Below are 17,042 nucleotides of genomic sequence, written 5' to 3' on the forward strand. Positions count from 1 at the left end.
TTGGCCTTTGTGCAGATCCGCAATGGCAGGCTGCTAAAAATAAGGATGCAATAGCCACTTAGATAGATCAATTTAGCATGCTGAGAAAACTACAGAGCAGGGAGATACTCACTTCATACATACACTCTCCAGGAAATTGCAGATTAAAAAAAAAAAAAAAAAAAAAAAAAGTGTTGCATTTAGGAACTGTTTTAAATTGAAGCGATATAATAACCCTCCGAAGAAGCAGACTGGAGATAAATTATGCAACTGTAGCTGATTTGCATCAGATTTTGAGCGAACCAGGGAACTCTCCAGAACAGGTATTTGCTCTGCAGTTCTTCAAATTAAAACAGAATAGAAGGTCATTGTAAAAGCTCCCATATTATAAAATGCAAAATAATAAAAATCTAAGAAATAGGCTTATTTCAAAAATGGAAAATAATGAGAAGGAGGAACTTCTGTATATGTTGTCTAGTTCATAAGGAAATGTTAATCAATATTGCTGTATTGACATAAGTGGTGATGAGGTGATTTATACCATCTGTGCATCTGGCTGTGTGGATATATATAAATTTGACCAGAACTGATGATATCAGCAGACTCACACTGAACAAATGAAATTCCGGTTATAAAACATAGATCAAGGATGTGCAGATGTGTAAGAACTGTGAGCAAAGGAGCTACCAAGACGACTATCTGATATGAATGGGCCATTAGTAGAAATAACTACATCAGCAAACGCGACGAAGTTAAACCCTCTACAGAACAAAATGTAACACAGAAACGTGAAATGAGTTAACTAGTGTAAGTCTGGCGATCGTCACAGTCTGGTGAGGCAAACCTCCACCTTGATTCACAGAACCTTACATATATTTACATGCACTTAAATTAAAATTAGTTCTTACATATGTACGAATTTAAGCATGAACTGGAATTTCTTTTACTTCATTGGCATTTATAGAAGTTCACGTGACAGAGTGCCTTTCCTAACTAAGGAAATATTTTTTTCCTAAATTGGGCCCCTCTCTTCTGAATTGGGGCCCTTCTATTAGTAAACACAAATATGTAAAATGTCTATAAATATTGTGATCTCAGGAAGATTGTTGGATTTGGAAAGACTGCAAAGATCGTTTAAAAGAATTTGACTTGATAATACTTACTTGGGGTAGTTTGGGGAGTTTAAGTTGAAACAGTAAGGAAATGTCACAGCCAGTACTTCCTTATCATGAACTAATGTGGCAAACCAGACATTTTTAGGAAGTGCTATAAATCTCAAGTGATATAAATCTCAAGGGAGTAGAAAACCTAGAAAGCGTGCTGTTACAGATTATCTCATATTTTACCTTGCATTTATAAGGCAGTGTGACCAGAAAGTCATAAAGACATCTTTCACCTCTACCATTTTATGATTGTAAATTGTAAGATACAAAGGTTACTGATTATGCCCACCTGTACCACTAAGTCAGAGACAAGGGCAGAACAGACAAGATCATTTTAAAGTACAAGGGACAATTTACTGGTTTGAAGGTCACAGTCTTCGTGTACTTATTTTATCTCGTGTAACACATGTAACCAGAAGTTTCCGAGCAGCGATTAGAGCTTTGCGTGCTTGGTGACAGCTGGCTGCCAGCTTTCTACTGCTTCCCAATCCAGAAGCGCCTCAGATGCTTTGTGGTAGCTGTTGAACAAGCCTAAGTTATAGACTAGCATCTTAAAAGCAGAAGCTTCATATATACTTGAATAATATACCAGCCTGGAAATTGTGCTGGTTCAGCTGCTGCCTCACAAACAGCTGAGCTGTCCATGTCGAAGCAGCAGATGCTTCAAAGCAGGTGTCAACTACACAATTAAGGGTAGCAACCACTGAAGCCCTCCCAAAGTAGCATTTCCACTTGAGAGTTAAAGCCTCGAAGGAGCTATAAAATAACCTTGTTAATTTGACACTTGGTAACGCAAACATCTCAAAAATCCCACTCCAAATTACATGTCTCTGCCTGGCTCACGGCCAGGATTTCTCATCCAATTTCAGTATATTAAGATTTTATTGTTTTCAGGGAAGCTTCTGCCGAACATTTGGTAGTACAGTTCTGCATTTAATCACGCCTTCTTACAAGAAAATGGCAATGACGAAACACGCAAACAAAGTACACCCGATAAAGCCCCTTTCTTGGTTCCTTACGGTATCTGTCCAACGGGGAGCACCCCGCCACAAGCCCGGCAGGACCAGGGCCTCCGTAGGAAAGGCAGGAGCGCTCTGCTACCGTGCCCTAGAGCTCGCCCCGGAAGGTAGCCCAAGGCGGCGAACTCCTCCCCTCGCCACCACCTCGCTGGCTTCGTAACATCTTTTTTTCAGGGGGAATCTTCCCTTCGCGTACGCCCGCCGCCGCAGGAACCTCGCCCCCGAGGGGAGAGCGGGGGGTGCTCAGGGCAGGGGAACACCCGCACCCGCCAGGTCCCCCGGGGCCAGGCGAGCCCCCCGCGCTGGGGAGCCTCCCTCATGCGCAGCGTCAACCGCCGGTAACGGTCACGACGGGGCGCGAGCCCCGTCCAGCCGCGCCGCGCCCCACCCCCCGCCAGGTGCGCGGGACAACGATAGCCACGCAGGGGCAGCGCCAGCCGGACAAACAGGAAGGCACCGCTCCGGGAACGCGGCGCAGAGGGCGGTGGGGGGAAAGCCGCCCGGCTCCCGCCTTTGTAGGAGGCAGAGGGCTGCGAAGTTCGGGGCAGCTGTAGAGAGAAGCGACCCGCACCGGCCGCACTACCACCGCAAGTGATCTCCTCGCTCCGCTTACCTCGGCCCGGCCTGCCACGCGTCACCGCCGCCGCCGCCAATGGGCGCGCCGGGCTGTCCCGGGGGGGCGGGGAGAAGGAGGGGTGGGGCGGCTGGGCAGCCAATGGGCTTTGAGGATGTTTCCCGGAGGCGAAACCGCGGCCGCGGCCCCTCCGGCCGGGGGCTTGCCGGGCAGGAGAGTTTCGCAGCCGGGTAGGAGATGCCGCGCCGGCTCCTTCTCCTCGCAGGTAATGCTGCGCCGCGGCCCCCCCACCCCCGGCGCTGGGAGGGGGCCTTGCTCTTGTCCCGCGTGCTGGCAGGAGCGCTGGCGGAACTGGAGCGGGCGGCGGGGGGGTGCGGCGGCGGCGGCGCTGAGGGCCGGGGAGGAACGGAACGGGACACACACACCCCCCCCGTCAGCGGGGCCGCTGCCGCCGCCAGGACAAAAGGGGAGCGGCGAGTGGGGCAGGGCCGCCGCGAAACTCCCGGCGAGGCTCGTCCGCCCGCCCGCCCCGCAGCCTCGCCCCTACCCGGCCGGCGCTGCCTTCCTGAGGCGGGCTCCTTCCCCGGGACAGGCCCCCGCCGGGCGCTCGGGACGGCCTGCAAGTTTGAGGGGCTCCGCCGGCGGCCGTTGGTGCCAGGCTCCACGCGGCGCCCGCTCTCTCCGTTGGGACGCGGGGCGCCGGAGCCGCGACTCCATTCCCCGCGGGGGGTCGGTGCGCTCCGCCGGACCGGGCCGGGGTGTGCTCGGGGTCGCCTTTCCCTGAGAGGGGAGTGCGGGGGTCGCGGTCCCTCGTGGGTGCTGAGCCCGCCTGGTCGATTAACGCGTTGGCCGGGTAAGGGAGCCCCCAGGGACCGGCCTGCCGGTCTGGAGCGCGGGGAGGGGGATGGCAGCAGATGTCCATCAGATAAATAGAACAGGCTTGATGCGGGGGGACGACACTTTCTGGGCAAAATTAGAGTAGGTTAAATATTTGGATTCGGTACTGGACACTAGTGCTGTGTCTGGGCTGTTACGAGCAATGCAGTGCGCTTCCCTCGGATTAACAGTCTGGCTTTTAGTCTTTTGTTTTCGTCAAACTCGGAGCACAAAGGTGAATTACCTTGAGAAAAGGTTTTGCTCTTCAAGTGGCTGATCTGCTTTGCTCTGCTAAGGAGCTCCATTCTCTCTGCACTGCTCCATGTTACCGACTTTACCTGAATTTGGGAGCGCTGCTATATAGTCCCCAAAGCAAGAAGGGACACTGTGTGTATAGAGATTGCAAATCTGTGGAGACTGGAATTTAGCGTTGCAAACAGAAAGCTACAAAACAATTGCCTTAGCAGCTCTAATGGTCAAGTCTGTTCAAGAAGCTGAATGACTAGAGCTTTTTCCTAGATTGCATAAAGACATTAAATGCAGTATTTTCAGGGTTGCAACAGTTGATTTAAAAAGCCAATAGATAAGAAGAAAGCATGAAGCTGGGCTACTATATGTGCCTATAATTCTTGAGGCATACAGATAAAAACTTTGCATTATGTCCTGCTTTTACTGTAGTTTTCCATTCATAACCTCCTCCCTCTGCGATTTATAGAAGCACTTGATAACAAGACCACTCACAATACTGTCAGAGTACCAGAGACGCAGAGGCAGAATAGCTGTGCAGCTGGAAGCATCAGAAGAGACCCTTCCAAGTGAAGGTGGCTCAGGAGTAAACCTTCAGCCTTAGTACCTCCACACTAATATATCACTCAGTGCTGTTGGATTGCATGGTCTTTTTCATCTACCTCAACAACCTCTTAAGTCCATGAATACAGCAGTGGAATCTAGCCTATACTGTACTTGCTGTGTGCAGAGTGATCTAGTGAGCATTGCTTTGGTGTTAACAGTACAGACGCGTCTTGTTTGAATTCTTGCGATTTAAGGCCTAGTCAATTAACTGCTATCTGTATCTGTCTACCTGTAATGTTTTTATGAGTTCCCTATATGAGCTATGCGTAAGACGAGATCCTTTTTAAGTCAATTAATGAGAGAGAGTTGAGCTTTTTGCAATTGATGATGTTTGTTTTTCACACTTGGAAGGAAATTCTAGTGCTTATCATTCTCTTAAGAACTTTATAAATGCTCTATAATCCCCATGGTGCCTCTGTTTGTTGTACTTGAAAAGAATAGCAAGAAACAGAAAAAACAGTGATTTGCTCAAGGTTTTAGAATTTACCTGTGCCAAAGCTTTAACTTAGAATCTAAGAATTTCTTGGTTTTATCTCTGTGCTCTGACCATGAGAAACTGTGCCTTTCTTCCAGATTTGAACTACAAAATTATGTTTAGATATGTTCCAGTAATTATGAAATGCACCAAGAGGAAAATGTTACGTTGTATGAAGCTTCATTTTCCTCTCCCAACCCAACTCTCCATTTTTAAATTATTTTTAGTGAAATGCAACTATAATTCTACATTTGTATGTGTTTCTTTCAGATTTGCAACCAACATAATGCTGAAGCTCCCAACTTGGAACAAGTATTTCACAGAATGGCACAAACAGAACCTAACCTGGACCATGACGTATCATGGTTCCTTCTTCCATCATACTGGGCTAAAATGGTTGTGGCATTAATTTCCTTCCTCTGTTTTGCTAACAGCTATGATGGAGATTTTGTCTTTGATGATTCTGAAGCCATCATCAATAATAAGGTTTGTCTCTCTTTCCCCCTGCATCCTTTGACATAAATGGTAATAGGAAGAGAAATAATGACGACGGTTGATCTAAGTAGGCCCAAAATATTCATCCTAGTAAAGAGCTTCCTTCTGATATTCCTTTTTTTGAACTTCATTTGTCTGTTTTGTATTATTGAGGTTTTTTTAAGTATTATTTGACAAACAAGCTGTGCAGCACTGCTCTACCGAAAAGCTAGAAGCATAAGTACACTTAACAAAATCTTATTCCTAAAGCTATTTTAATAACATGACTTGGGTTCTAATGCATAAACAAAAGACTGAACAAATTAAACAGCTTTTTTTGTTTGTTTTCCTCAGAATGTGTCCCCTTTCATTCTTTTGCAAGTGCGATGCTCTGCTTAACAAGTGTCAATATCTGGTCAATGGGAACGGATCACTTTTTGCCGTACCAAATGGACTTTGCTTGTCATCTGAGAAAGCATCATCAAATTTATATGTGATGTTTAATAATGCTTATTCACAGGGTACCTGTACATCAAGACTGCCTATAGATCTAATTTTATGCTTGTTTCTAAGTCAGTGAGAGTATGCAGTAGACTTTTCTAATACCCGTTGATGTTAATAGGAGATTTTTTCATTATCTTCTCAGGGTGACAGATGAATAAGCCCAACGAATAAACTTACCCTGGTTCCAAGATACATAATGCATCGCTAAGCAATTGTAGGGTGCAGGGATTCTTCAGCTGTGATTTACACCATAAAAATGTTACAGGTGCAGAAAAGCTTCCTTTTCTTATGCTCCCTCCCCACTTAAAGTTCTCAGTATTTTTTTTTAAATAGAGATAAAGTATTCTTGTGCTCTGTTTTAAAATTGATCATACATGCAAAGAACGATCCTTGAAATACTTAGAAATTAACGTGTGATTCAAACAAACCTCTATCTGAGATTCTTTTGACTTTGAGAAGTTGAGTGTCTATGTTTGCTGAGACGCTTCATACAATCACATGTAGCAGTGAGTGAGCCTGTGCGCATGGGTGCGTCTTTGTGTTACACCTCTTATCCTGTTCTGGAAGATACTTGTTAAATGTTTGGAAAGACAAGCACAGGGTAAAAAGAATCACCCTCATCTGTTGGTTCTGTTTTCCTGAAGCCATGGGGATAGAGGGAGGACAATCTGGAGACTGATACAGCTAGAAGAACACAATTCATGGGTTTTCGCCTTGCAAAAGATTAGGAGGCAACTTATCACAATGTGTCTTTTAGAATCCCACTGAATTACTGTTTCCTTAGACAAATTTGTATTATGCTTGTGTAAGTCATCATACCTTGAGTTATAAATATATGGGGGAAAAATACACCTGCCAAACTGGAAATAAATCTCAAAGCTTCTAAGAGAATACTATAGACAAATTAAGAACCTACAGTGACTTTTTTTTTTTTAAGAAACATATTTTAAATTGCACAGCTCCTGGCAATGTTTCATTCTGCAAAGTTTTATTTGGGTCACAATTATAATATTTTAATTTCCTGACAGAATGAACAAAAGACTGATGTGAAACAAGGCAGGTTGTTTTGTTCATGTGCAATTTCCACACTTGTAATCTTTCTCCATTTCTTTCAGTTTTTACTTTCAGAATGTTTCAATTTATCTATGCAACACAACAACCTGTACCAGGATCATAGCCATAGGCAATGCTGAGAAATTCAACCAACTGCTTAAATAGATTAATTCATACCTTGTCTGTATGTTTGAAAAACTGTGAGGCTTATTCTATTTTTCACATCAAAATCCTCTTATTATTCCCTAGAAATTAAATGAGATTTTTGTGACAGTATCATTTTAACACAGGGGTCAGATGAATATGTGGAAATATAATATCCACAGGAAAAATACAGAGATAATCAGTTTACCAGTTTAATGGGGAGGGAGACTATCTAGCAAAGGCACAGTTTTATTAAACAAGGTAAAGCATATTTTATTCCTATTCAACAAGAGAGACAGCAGGTGAAGTAATTTTGTAGATTTATTGAGCATTACTATACCAGTATTTTCTTGGGTACCACACAGTGACCTTTTTGTCAATTTACTAGCTACCACCACCACCCCAATCTTTCAGTTATTTTTGTTAGTGAAAGATGCACTGTTAGTTGACCCCACGCCTACCGTATCGTGGAACATTCTGTTATTAGATTTTGTTGGGGTTCAAGACTGTTTTCCAGATGCTTTCTTGTCACTTTAAGCAGCATTTTAACTGATGCACAGCAGTTGACTTTTGTCTTTATTTATTTACTAGCTTGGCAAGACAAACAGTTGGATTAGGAGGAGCTTCAGACACAATGTGGCATTTCCATAAGCCTTTATATAGAAAAACTGACCTTTCTTTAAGTATTGAACTCTGCTGTCTGTAAGCTGCTGCTAATCAAATATTTAGAGATTCTTTGATACCTACTTTCAGTTCTTGTAGAGAAAAGTCATACGTAACTTTGAAACAGCTGTGTCTCTTAGAGCAAACCATTCCTATTTTAGTGTAAATCTACTGAGTGGGAAAAATAATGTAAGTAACTTTCTCTCACAGAACTTGGATGCAAGAGCAAGACACATGACTGAAGATTTCTAGGTCATATGGGAGTGTAATCTAATCACTAAGTAATTACATGTATTCAGCTTTTCCTGCATTCTTCCTATGAAAGACAAAAGAAGACTGATTCTAGATGAAAGGGAAACCTAGCCTTGCACATCTCAAATCTATTTCCCATCTCATGTTATTGAAAACCATCTGTAACATAGAAGACATACTTTTAAAATTTCAATACTAAAAAAAAATATATCTCTTTCATTGTCCCTTTCTTTGTCAAATGCACATAAGGAGTAGTGCCATTGGTTGGAAAAACAGTCTGAGGGCCACAACGCCCACTGACGGCTGTCCCCTGCAGAGTACAAAGACTTCAGCATATATTGGTGTACAATCCAGTCCCAACTTGCCCCTGGAAAAGCAGGCTATATTGATTGATTTAGTGGCCTGCTGGTTGAGTGCACTCCTGCTCTGAGAGTCAAATTATGACCTGGGTTTGTGCATACCAGTGAGGAATGGAACAGGAATTTAGGTGCCTAAGGCCAAAATTGCAGTCCTGGGAGAAGAAAGAAATTTGTAGCTATTGTTTGGCAGGAGAAACATTTGTGAGACTGTGAAGAAACTTTGCGCCTCAATGATTCTTAAGCCCAACAAGATCCCCTGTGAATCTTGATTTCTTAAGGTTTTTCCCTGAGGATGCCTTAATTCACAGCTGCAATAGAGGACTTTTCGAAGACTACGGTGTTAGCCCTGCTCTCTTTTCTGCGTATTGATTAGTAACCTATTAGAGAATGCTTCGTTTGACAGTGTGGTAGGATTTTTAGCCTACTTCCTAATTTATTTTTTTTAACAGGTTGTCTAATACTCAACGAACTTGATCAAGTGATAGAAATAAGGCTCTTCCTGGATTTTTTTTTAATTGTTATTTTTGTATAGATGGAAGTCAGAATGTGTTAAGAGAGAAACAAGAAATACTGAGTTATTTTAAGTTCAGTTTAGCAGCAGATAGTCAGCATGGCCCAGACATTTGGCTGTACCTTGGGACTAGCAGTGGTATATGTTCTCTCTTGCCTTGTTGTCAGGCCACAAATGCTAGCTAAGAATGAGATGGAAGGTACTGGAGACCACAGAAGGCGCTCAAGATACTGTAGAAGCAAGTGAGATGGTATCAGCATTTGAGAGGAACTGGAGTTAGTGAACCAAGGGTATTGTAATGTGGGAATCCTGTAAGTAGATGGAGATGTAGGAGGAATAAGACGTAGGACACCAGGCTTTGTAAGACATTTCATGGGTTCATCAGTCTGGTTTGTCTGCTTACTTGTGTTTGTATTGGTTTGTTGGTCTCTTGAACAATTTCAGAGAAGAAAGTGGGGGTAGAGTAACTTGTGATTGATTGCAGGTGTAATACCAGCACTCATACAAAAGCTATTCATTTGCTAGTACAATTTTGTTCTTAGGTTCTGTCTTTAACGTAGTGTATTTATCCTGCATGTTTGCCATGGCATAAATTGGTATGTAATTGCCTCAGGGAAGCAGGAGAAGAGGGACAAGTAGAAGAGTATGTTAGTTTGAGCTTCCCATCTTGTCCTCACAGGAAACTGAGGCAGATGCTACCAAGGTCCTTATTTTTTCCTCTCCAAAATGTATGTTTTCCATGGATTCATTCCATCCAATCAATTTGGATTATTTGGATTATTTGGATTTTTTCATTATCAGCATGACTCTAAGATAAAAGCAAAGAGTAGACTCTTCCTTTGTAGTGGTTTTTTTTTAATTGACCCCTACCCCACCCCAAATTAAAATAAATCATTACTTTTCTGTCTTCTGCTCTTAATCTTTTAGAGCAGTATGTAGAGGTTTTGATTCTTGGTTTCACATATTAAGAATTAAAAAAAAGCGCTATTTGAATTGTGTCCTGTGCGAAGTAAGTCTTCAAAAAGAGCTTAGTTGTTGTTTTATATCTTTAGTGTTCTTGCTTTCATGTTTTCATTAGTAGTTGTGCTACTGACACTGGCAGAAAAATAGCTATTTGCAGCAATTTGTAGTTGGCCTCCCTCGCAAGATAACCTAGACCTAAAATCAAAGGCTTTTTACAAAACTGTAAGGTAAAGGGTGGGGTTTTTTTGTGTTTCATATCTCAGCTATTGACCAGATTATCAACTGATATGAATACTCATAGTTCTACTAAATTGCATGTACTTATGCCTACTTACAGAATCCGAGCATCTCGGCCTTTATGATGACAGACATCCAAAATGTGACCTTCATTGCAAACTTGGGTACCTTGTCAAATGTCAGTAGTGAGCCAACAAAACACCTGCTATTTCTGTGTTAGCATGACCTTGTATTAGTTAGAACTTTTTTGTGTTTTAGCTGCTTTGAACAAAACAGAAATATTAAGAATCTGTTAATTTATGATCTTTCATTTCAGGACCTCAGGGCAGAAACCCCACTTGGTGACCTGTGGCATCATGACTTTTGGGGTAGCAAACTCAGCAGCAATACCAGTCATAAGTCATATCGACCACTAACTGTCCTAACTTTCAGGTGAGACTTGTCTTTTTGCTTGAGGTCTGATTTTTTTTTTTAACCTATATTGGCTCAATTGATTATAGGGAGGCAACAGAAGAAGAGAGAGACAAAGTGTCTGGAGGGATACCTTTCCTGAATTGATTTTCCCGTTCACTACCTTAATCTCAAATTGAGTTTTAATTTTCAAATTGTTTCTTTCCCAAAGTATACATTATTTTGACATTCTGTATTTCAATGTACCTTTCAGAGATTGCATCTTATGCTCTTATATACCTTGGTACTGGGGGCAGTGTGGTTCAGTATGTAGGTCACATCATCAAAGAACCAGGAGGTGTACGTTCCCTTCACTTAGCCATGCTGCCATTTATCCTGCTATTGTAGTTTCTGTTCTCTGCTTCCTTGTGACCTGTCAAATGATTTTTTTATAAATAGCATCAATCTACTGTGGCCTTTTGCCACTAGGTCACTGAATAGTCTTTCCATCTCTTCCCCCCTGATATTCTAACTTCAAATGAGTGTGTGAGAAGCCTAGTGAGAGAGATGTCTGCTTATACATGTAACTTGCTGGTTTTCTCAAATAACTGAAGTTTTATGAGGGTTAGCTCACGTTTTTTTGCCCAAAGATTTGAGCAAGCAGTAGACCATGTAGAAATTTGGCACACAAATGCAGAGAATCTTTGAGGACTCAGTCTTAAGTGGCTTTATTTTCCCCATGCAACTCAGTGTTGTGGATGGGGACCTGGCACTGGTTCTGCAGTTGTGTCTGGTCTAAGCCAGGGACTAAGTGGCTGCAGGAGTACTCCCACTCTTAGTCCTCATATTCGAGCAAAAACTTTGACTCTTGAGTGCAGTGTCAGTGTTTATAAGTACTTAGCACTGTGGATTTCACTGTCTGTTGGGGTTTCTTGACGTTTTCATCAAGGAAACTATGCAACTGAATAGAATGTGTCAGAGTCTTAAACCTATTAAATCTTTCAGTGCATTACGCAGCACGTGCTTTCCTTCCTTTTTAGGGTCTCTGTGGTATATTCCATCTGTAGTAACATCCTGATTAGTTTAAAGAGTGAACTGGGATATGGTCATTGCTATATCTGAAAATATAGATGAGCATGTGGAGATGGTCCATAAAATGCTATTTTCACAAGTAAGAAATTGGTTTTCTCAATTTCCCTAAGCTCCAACTTCTATGTGTTTCACATTTATAATAGGTTAGGCTTTTTAAATAGATTTCACTTAAGCCAGATGCAGGCTGACCAAATGAACTATATAAAATCCCCTATCCAAAGTAAGTTTCTGTATATCTTACCTACTGATAAAAGTACACAGATAATAACAAGGTATTTCTCCATTTTTTCTCCCTCTCCATTTTACCACAGAGTTCCTATCTTGAATAGGGTTTGAGACTGCATTTTCACTTACACTTCCTTCTGGTTCTACTACTTGCCTGAAACCTCTCTGTAACCAGTCTCAGAAATTAGTTACTAAGATGTGCTAACTGACTACTTTCTGGTTTGATACTGAATTGTACACAGATGATTTCCATATTATCAGTCCAAATGCTATGACATTTTTCAGCTAGAATGTCAGTGGAAATCATAGTGCATATTAGTTTCCTCACTGTGTGGATTTAATTAAAATTATTTCATCAGGTTGTTTTGGGACGTAGTTTCTCTTAAGACCAAGGGTATTCCCCCACTAGTCTGGGTTGGTTATCTGTAGGAAACTCCTGCGTTGCAACATTGAAGTTACATTGCTCACCAAAAGCCAGTTCTAAGTAGCCATAGGTATGATTAACATAATAGCATTAACATATGTCTTTGACGAGGATAGACATGCTGAATATGGTATCCCATATGAATACCTTTGAGTAAAGATCGGGACATTGTTTCTAGCCTACTGTGGTGGCTAAGTGGTAATACCATGCGTGCTGGGGTTTGCTGATATTTTTCAGCCTTTTTGTGTATGTGTATCTAATATGATCTTGCTGTGGGGTTGTTTAGGTTTTCTGTTTGCATATCTCAAACCACTGACGTAATTCCTAGCCTTAATGTTTTTGTTTTTATATAGAATTAATTACCTTTTTGCTGGAGGCTTCTACCCAGTTGGTTTCCATGTCATCAATATAATACTGCATTGTACCATCTCAGTGTTGATGGTTGATGTCTTCTCGATTTTATTGGGTGGACTGCAATTCAGTAATAAAGGAAGGCGGCTAAACCTGGCTCCAAAGACATCTCTTCTAGCTGCTTTGCTGTTTGCAGTGCATCCAGTGCACACGGAATGTGTAAGTACTGAATAATTAGCTCCAACGATTTATATCTTAGAAGTTCTTGTCTGTCTTTACTAATTAATTCTGCCATAGCCCTATACCCTATGCATTGCCTTTATATATTCTTAACGCTTCTCTTGGCACGTGTCTTATGAGAGCAATCAAATATTATGGTTAGGACGTCCAAAAGCTTGTAATTCCATAGGGCTGGACCTTATTAAGGAAGACAAATTAAATCATTTAAGTACAATAACTAAAGAAGGATAGCCCTAAACTACAGAGTTTCCCTAATTACTGGATTAAGAATTCATTACTGGAAACATTAGCTCATGAGCAGCCAAGGAGAATGGAAGATAAACTGGATGCAAATGCATAACCACTTTTCATTTCCATTTGCTTTGATAAAAAAAAACAGGGAGATAGAAAATTGGAGTGGGGCATTATATGAGCTCTGTATGTGACTTTACTAGAATACTGCATCCAGTTTTGAACCCATGCTGCAAGGAAGACACTGGGAAAAATGCAGAGGACCCAGAAGAGCCATGAAAATGATTAAAGGACTGGAAATCATCCCATGCCATGAGAGATCAAATTCCACGGGTTTATATTTTTAACATGAAGGAGAGGATTAAAGGATTTACTTTTTTTTATCACAGCCTGTAATTATGTACATGGGGAACGCAAATTTGATAGCAGTGCAGACAAAAGTGTAACAGTGGCTGGAAGCTGAAGGTGTAAAGATGCAGAATAGAAACATGGCACATATGTAGCAACTGACTGAAATACCTGACCAAAGATCAAAGTCCTTGTGTAGAAATTCTAGTGAAGAGGAGACGGTTTTCTTAAAAAGCACTTTTTCACTCATAGCTAAGAAAATCTTATGGCCTTATACCAGTGGGCTTGCTGGATGTAGTCCCTGATTGCTTGATCTTGTAATAATGAATAAATAAAATATAAAATAATCACAATGCAGGCATCATTTTTTTTTTGTTTGGAAGGACTGAGCTACTAAAAAAGTACTAATTTTAACTTTGATCTTTGTGCTAGTAATGAACACTAAATCCTCTGTGCACGTTATTCTATATTTGTGGCACTGATTTTTCATTTATTCACAATATGCCATGGTTCTGGCTTTTTTTCATTTGCTTTGCACATGATTGATGGGGAAGAGGTTGTTATGGATAGCTATGCCGCTCAGCTGACTGGGGACCCTGCATGTATTGGAAACCTAGATGTGGTACAATGTTATGTATTAGTAATTTGGCACCTTTTTTGGCAGTGTGGCTAAACCATCCCGCCAGTCACTCTGTGGTGTTTGCTTGCCTGCAGAATAGCTTCTTAGTGAGAGCACATTGTCCTAGCGTCAGAAAGGCCCCTGGTATTTGTTTTCCAAAACCAGTTCTAGATGTCAAAGTGAAGTAAAACAAGTCTTCATTGCTTTTGATGTTCTGACATGTAACGAGAAATCTCACTTGTGTCTTAGCTTCGCAATAGACCTATTATTGACTCCTTTATCAATATCCATAATTTTATTCTTCATTCCATTTGACTCTAAAATTATATTTAAATCTGCAGGCAAATGTTAATAAGACCTTGGTCATTTCAAATAAATTACAACTAATGTGGTCTGCTTGCATATGCAAGGTTTGAAGACTTGCATATGCTTTAGGCAAACACTGGAAGAAGAGGAAGAAACTAGCATGCTTACATGCTGTGTCTTTTCTAAAATCCATGAGTGAACAAAGGCCTCTAATCATTTACACAGTGAATAATAAATCTTCCTGCACTGAAGTAGTCATGATATTGCTATGGTTCCAGCATGAGTGTCTGTCAGGCAGCATATCCTCAAAAAGCATTTCTCGTGATTTTAAAGCTGTGAGTTTTAAGTATCATGACATCCTGCTTTTGAAATGAGATGACATATTTTGACATAAAATTGTGACGAATCTGTCTGTTTGCTGCTTTGGATTTTGGTATATACAGCACAAAACAAACTGTCATGTAAAACAGATCTTGAAAAGTTAAATGCTTTCAGTACCTATGTAAGAAAAACATCTGTCATCATTTTTCTGCCTACAAGTAAACACTCTTGTGGTGTAGTTCTGTCTTCTGAAAGATGCTTATTCTTTGTAACACTTGAGTGATGAAATACTGAATGAAACGCAGACATAAGAATATACCTGATAATTTATAACTGTATTTTTTTTGTTTACCTTGTTACCAGAGTCTATGGGCCCGATCCTGCATTTGAGATTACACGGGAGCGTTGGAGTTATCTGAGGCCGTATATGTGTTATTAGCCCCTTAATCTCTTTGTTGTAACAAATTGGCATTTATTTTCAAAATTTTATCTTGTTAGTTGAAAGCAGCTCCTGACACAGAATGACACTTCATTATTTTAACTTTGCAAAGCACTCCACAGCTATTGAGTTAATTCTTGTAATTCCTTTATAAGATAAAGAAGCAGGGAAGTTAGGTGCATGGCTTTGAATAAATCGAGAAGTTTTTCTGAACTGAATTTAGGAGTCCAACTGTTTCTCCTTTTACAGTGCTCAAGTGAACCAGAGGATAAAGTGGGATAGAGTCTCTTCAGTGGATTCAGTCCTACTCTCATGCCTCTACACTTCTTTTTCTCTCTCTGATGTTATTTAGAAATAGGTGTTCTATCATGTCAGACCAACACCAAAAAAAATTCCTTTTTCCTAAGAGAGGGTTAGCAGGTGCCTTTAAACAAAATGAAGATACAATTTTTCCTCTTTCTGTTCCACTCACAAAATGGGACAACTGGTGTACTACACAAGAACCAAGGTTTTCTGCTTTTGTCCTTGAACCATCAGCTCAAAAAATGGATTAAAAAACCCAAACCTGTAGCTGTTCTGCCCTGCTTCAGAAAGACTTCTGTGGACATCTTCTCCTGGAAACATGGAACCCAGCACTCCAGAAAGTAGAGCCAGGCTGAAAACAAAGGGGTGTTTCCATGATCCTTGCTCCGTGTGTATGTTCTAGTGAGGTCCCAACATCAGGGCCTATACAGTCCCCTGCCACCTCCCTGTGTCATGATTTCCACAAAAAATTCACGTTGTATCCTGACACTTGTGTAATCGAGGAATGAAGATCCAAGAATATGTCAATCTATGTCTCAGCAAGTTATTGTAAATACAGTTTAAGGGCTTGAACCAAAGCTTGTTGGTGGCCCTGAGGGTGCTCTTCATTTAAATAGGTTGTCACAGATCCGGGGTACAGAGGTCCCAGAATGTGCTTCTCGTCATTTTTTGAATTAGTAGAGCTTCTGTTACAAGATACAGTTAGAGGTAGCTCTAATACAATCAATTAATACTACACAAAAAACTGCCAGACGGGGAATTATTTTTCTGATTCTGCAGGCTGGAAGCGATTTGTCCATTCTGAGTGTTCAGACTGCAGTTTGAAGGCTGTCTTGACTCTGAAAGTGGACAGTCTGGAGCAGAGCTGCCAATTTTGTTGGAGTTCAGGATGTTTGCTAAGAGTTCTACTCAAAGGCAGCCGCATTCAAAAAACAGATGGAATGGGGCAGAGTCTGCATTTTCTTCAGCGAGGTCCTTCTTCATGCCTAAAAACAGCGTTTTTTTCATAAGTTAAAGCCAAATTGTTTACCTAGCTCATAGTAAGCAAAACCAAATCAAAATTAGGGTGCACCTTAGAAAACTGTGTATCACTAATCCAGTAAACCAGGTAAAAAAAAAAAAAGGGTGATACAGCAATATTCTTTTATACATCATTTCACTTTGTATATGTGTCTGTAACTTTATCTCCGGTTTTTTAAGAATAAAATCTGTTAATCTGAAACTTTTTTTTTTTAAGGTTGCTGGGATTGTTGGCAGAGCAGACCTACTGTGTGCCCTGTTCTTTTTGTTGTCATTCCTTGGCTACTGTAAAGCATTTAAAGAAAGTAAGCATTCTGTTTGCCCCTTTAATTTTATATTGTGTATATTTTCTGCATTCATGCTAAAAATGTCAGCTTGATGTGGTTTGAATTTATTAATGTTTATACCCTCCTAAAATATTTTTTAAAAATCTGCTTTAGCAGGTATTTATTGTTAGAAGGGTTGGGACAGCTGGAAGGGTTGCTGTCCCTAATTCCCATTAAACACCAAGAATTTATTTTAAGAAAAGTCTTATTTTGTAATAGGCTTATTTGTTAAATGTTTTATTGTTTATAAGCATAAAGAAACATTTAAATAAGTATTTTAGAAAGAAAACAAACCTACAAATGTATATT

The 17,042-nt window shown here is 40.8% G+C and overlaps 1 protein-coding gene across 1 annotated transcript in view; it reads left to right on the plus strand.

The window, feature by feature from the left end:
* Window positions 1-2,891: 2,891 nt before the first annotated feature.
* The window catches only part of TMTC4 (transmembrane O-mannosyltransferase targeting cadherins 4), a 56,377-nt gene continuing 42,226 nt past the window's right edge, over window positions 2,892-17,042 (plus strand). Inside the window, exons 1-5 of the mRNA XM_074562223.1 lie at window positions 2,892-3,000; window positions 5,209-5,424; window positions 10,415-10,530; window positions 12,583-12,799; window positions 16,625-16,712. Coding sequence (XP_074418324.1) covers window positions 5,263-5,424; window positions 10,415-10,530; window positions 12,583-12,799; window positions 16,625-16,712 — 583 coding nt within the window. The 5' untranslated portion in view covers window positions 2,892-3,000; window positions 5,209-5,262. The remainder of the gene's footprint in view (window positions 3,001-5,208; window positions 5,425-10,414; window positions 10,531-12,582; window positions 12,800-16,624; window positions 16,713-17,042) is intronic.

This window comes from Larus michahellis, chromosome 1 (genome assembly GCF_964199755.1).
Source record: "Larus michahellis chromosome 1, bLarMic1.1, whole genome shotgun sequence".
In the NCBI taxonomy this organism is placed as follows: Eukaryota; Metazoa; Chordata; class Aves; order Charadriiformes; family Laridae; genus Larus; species Larus michahellis.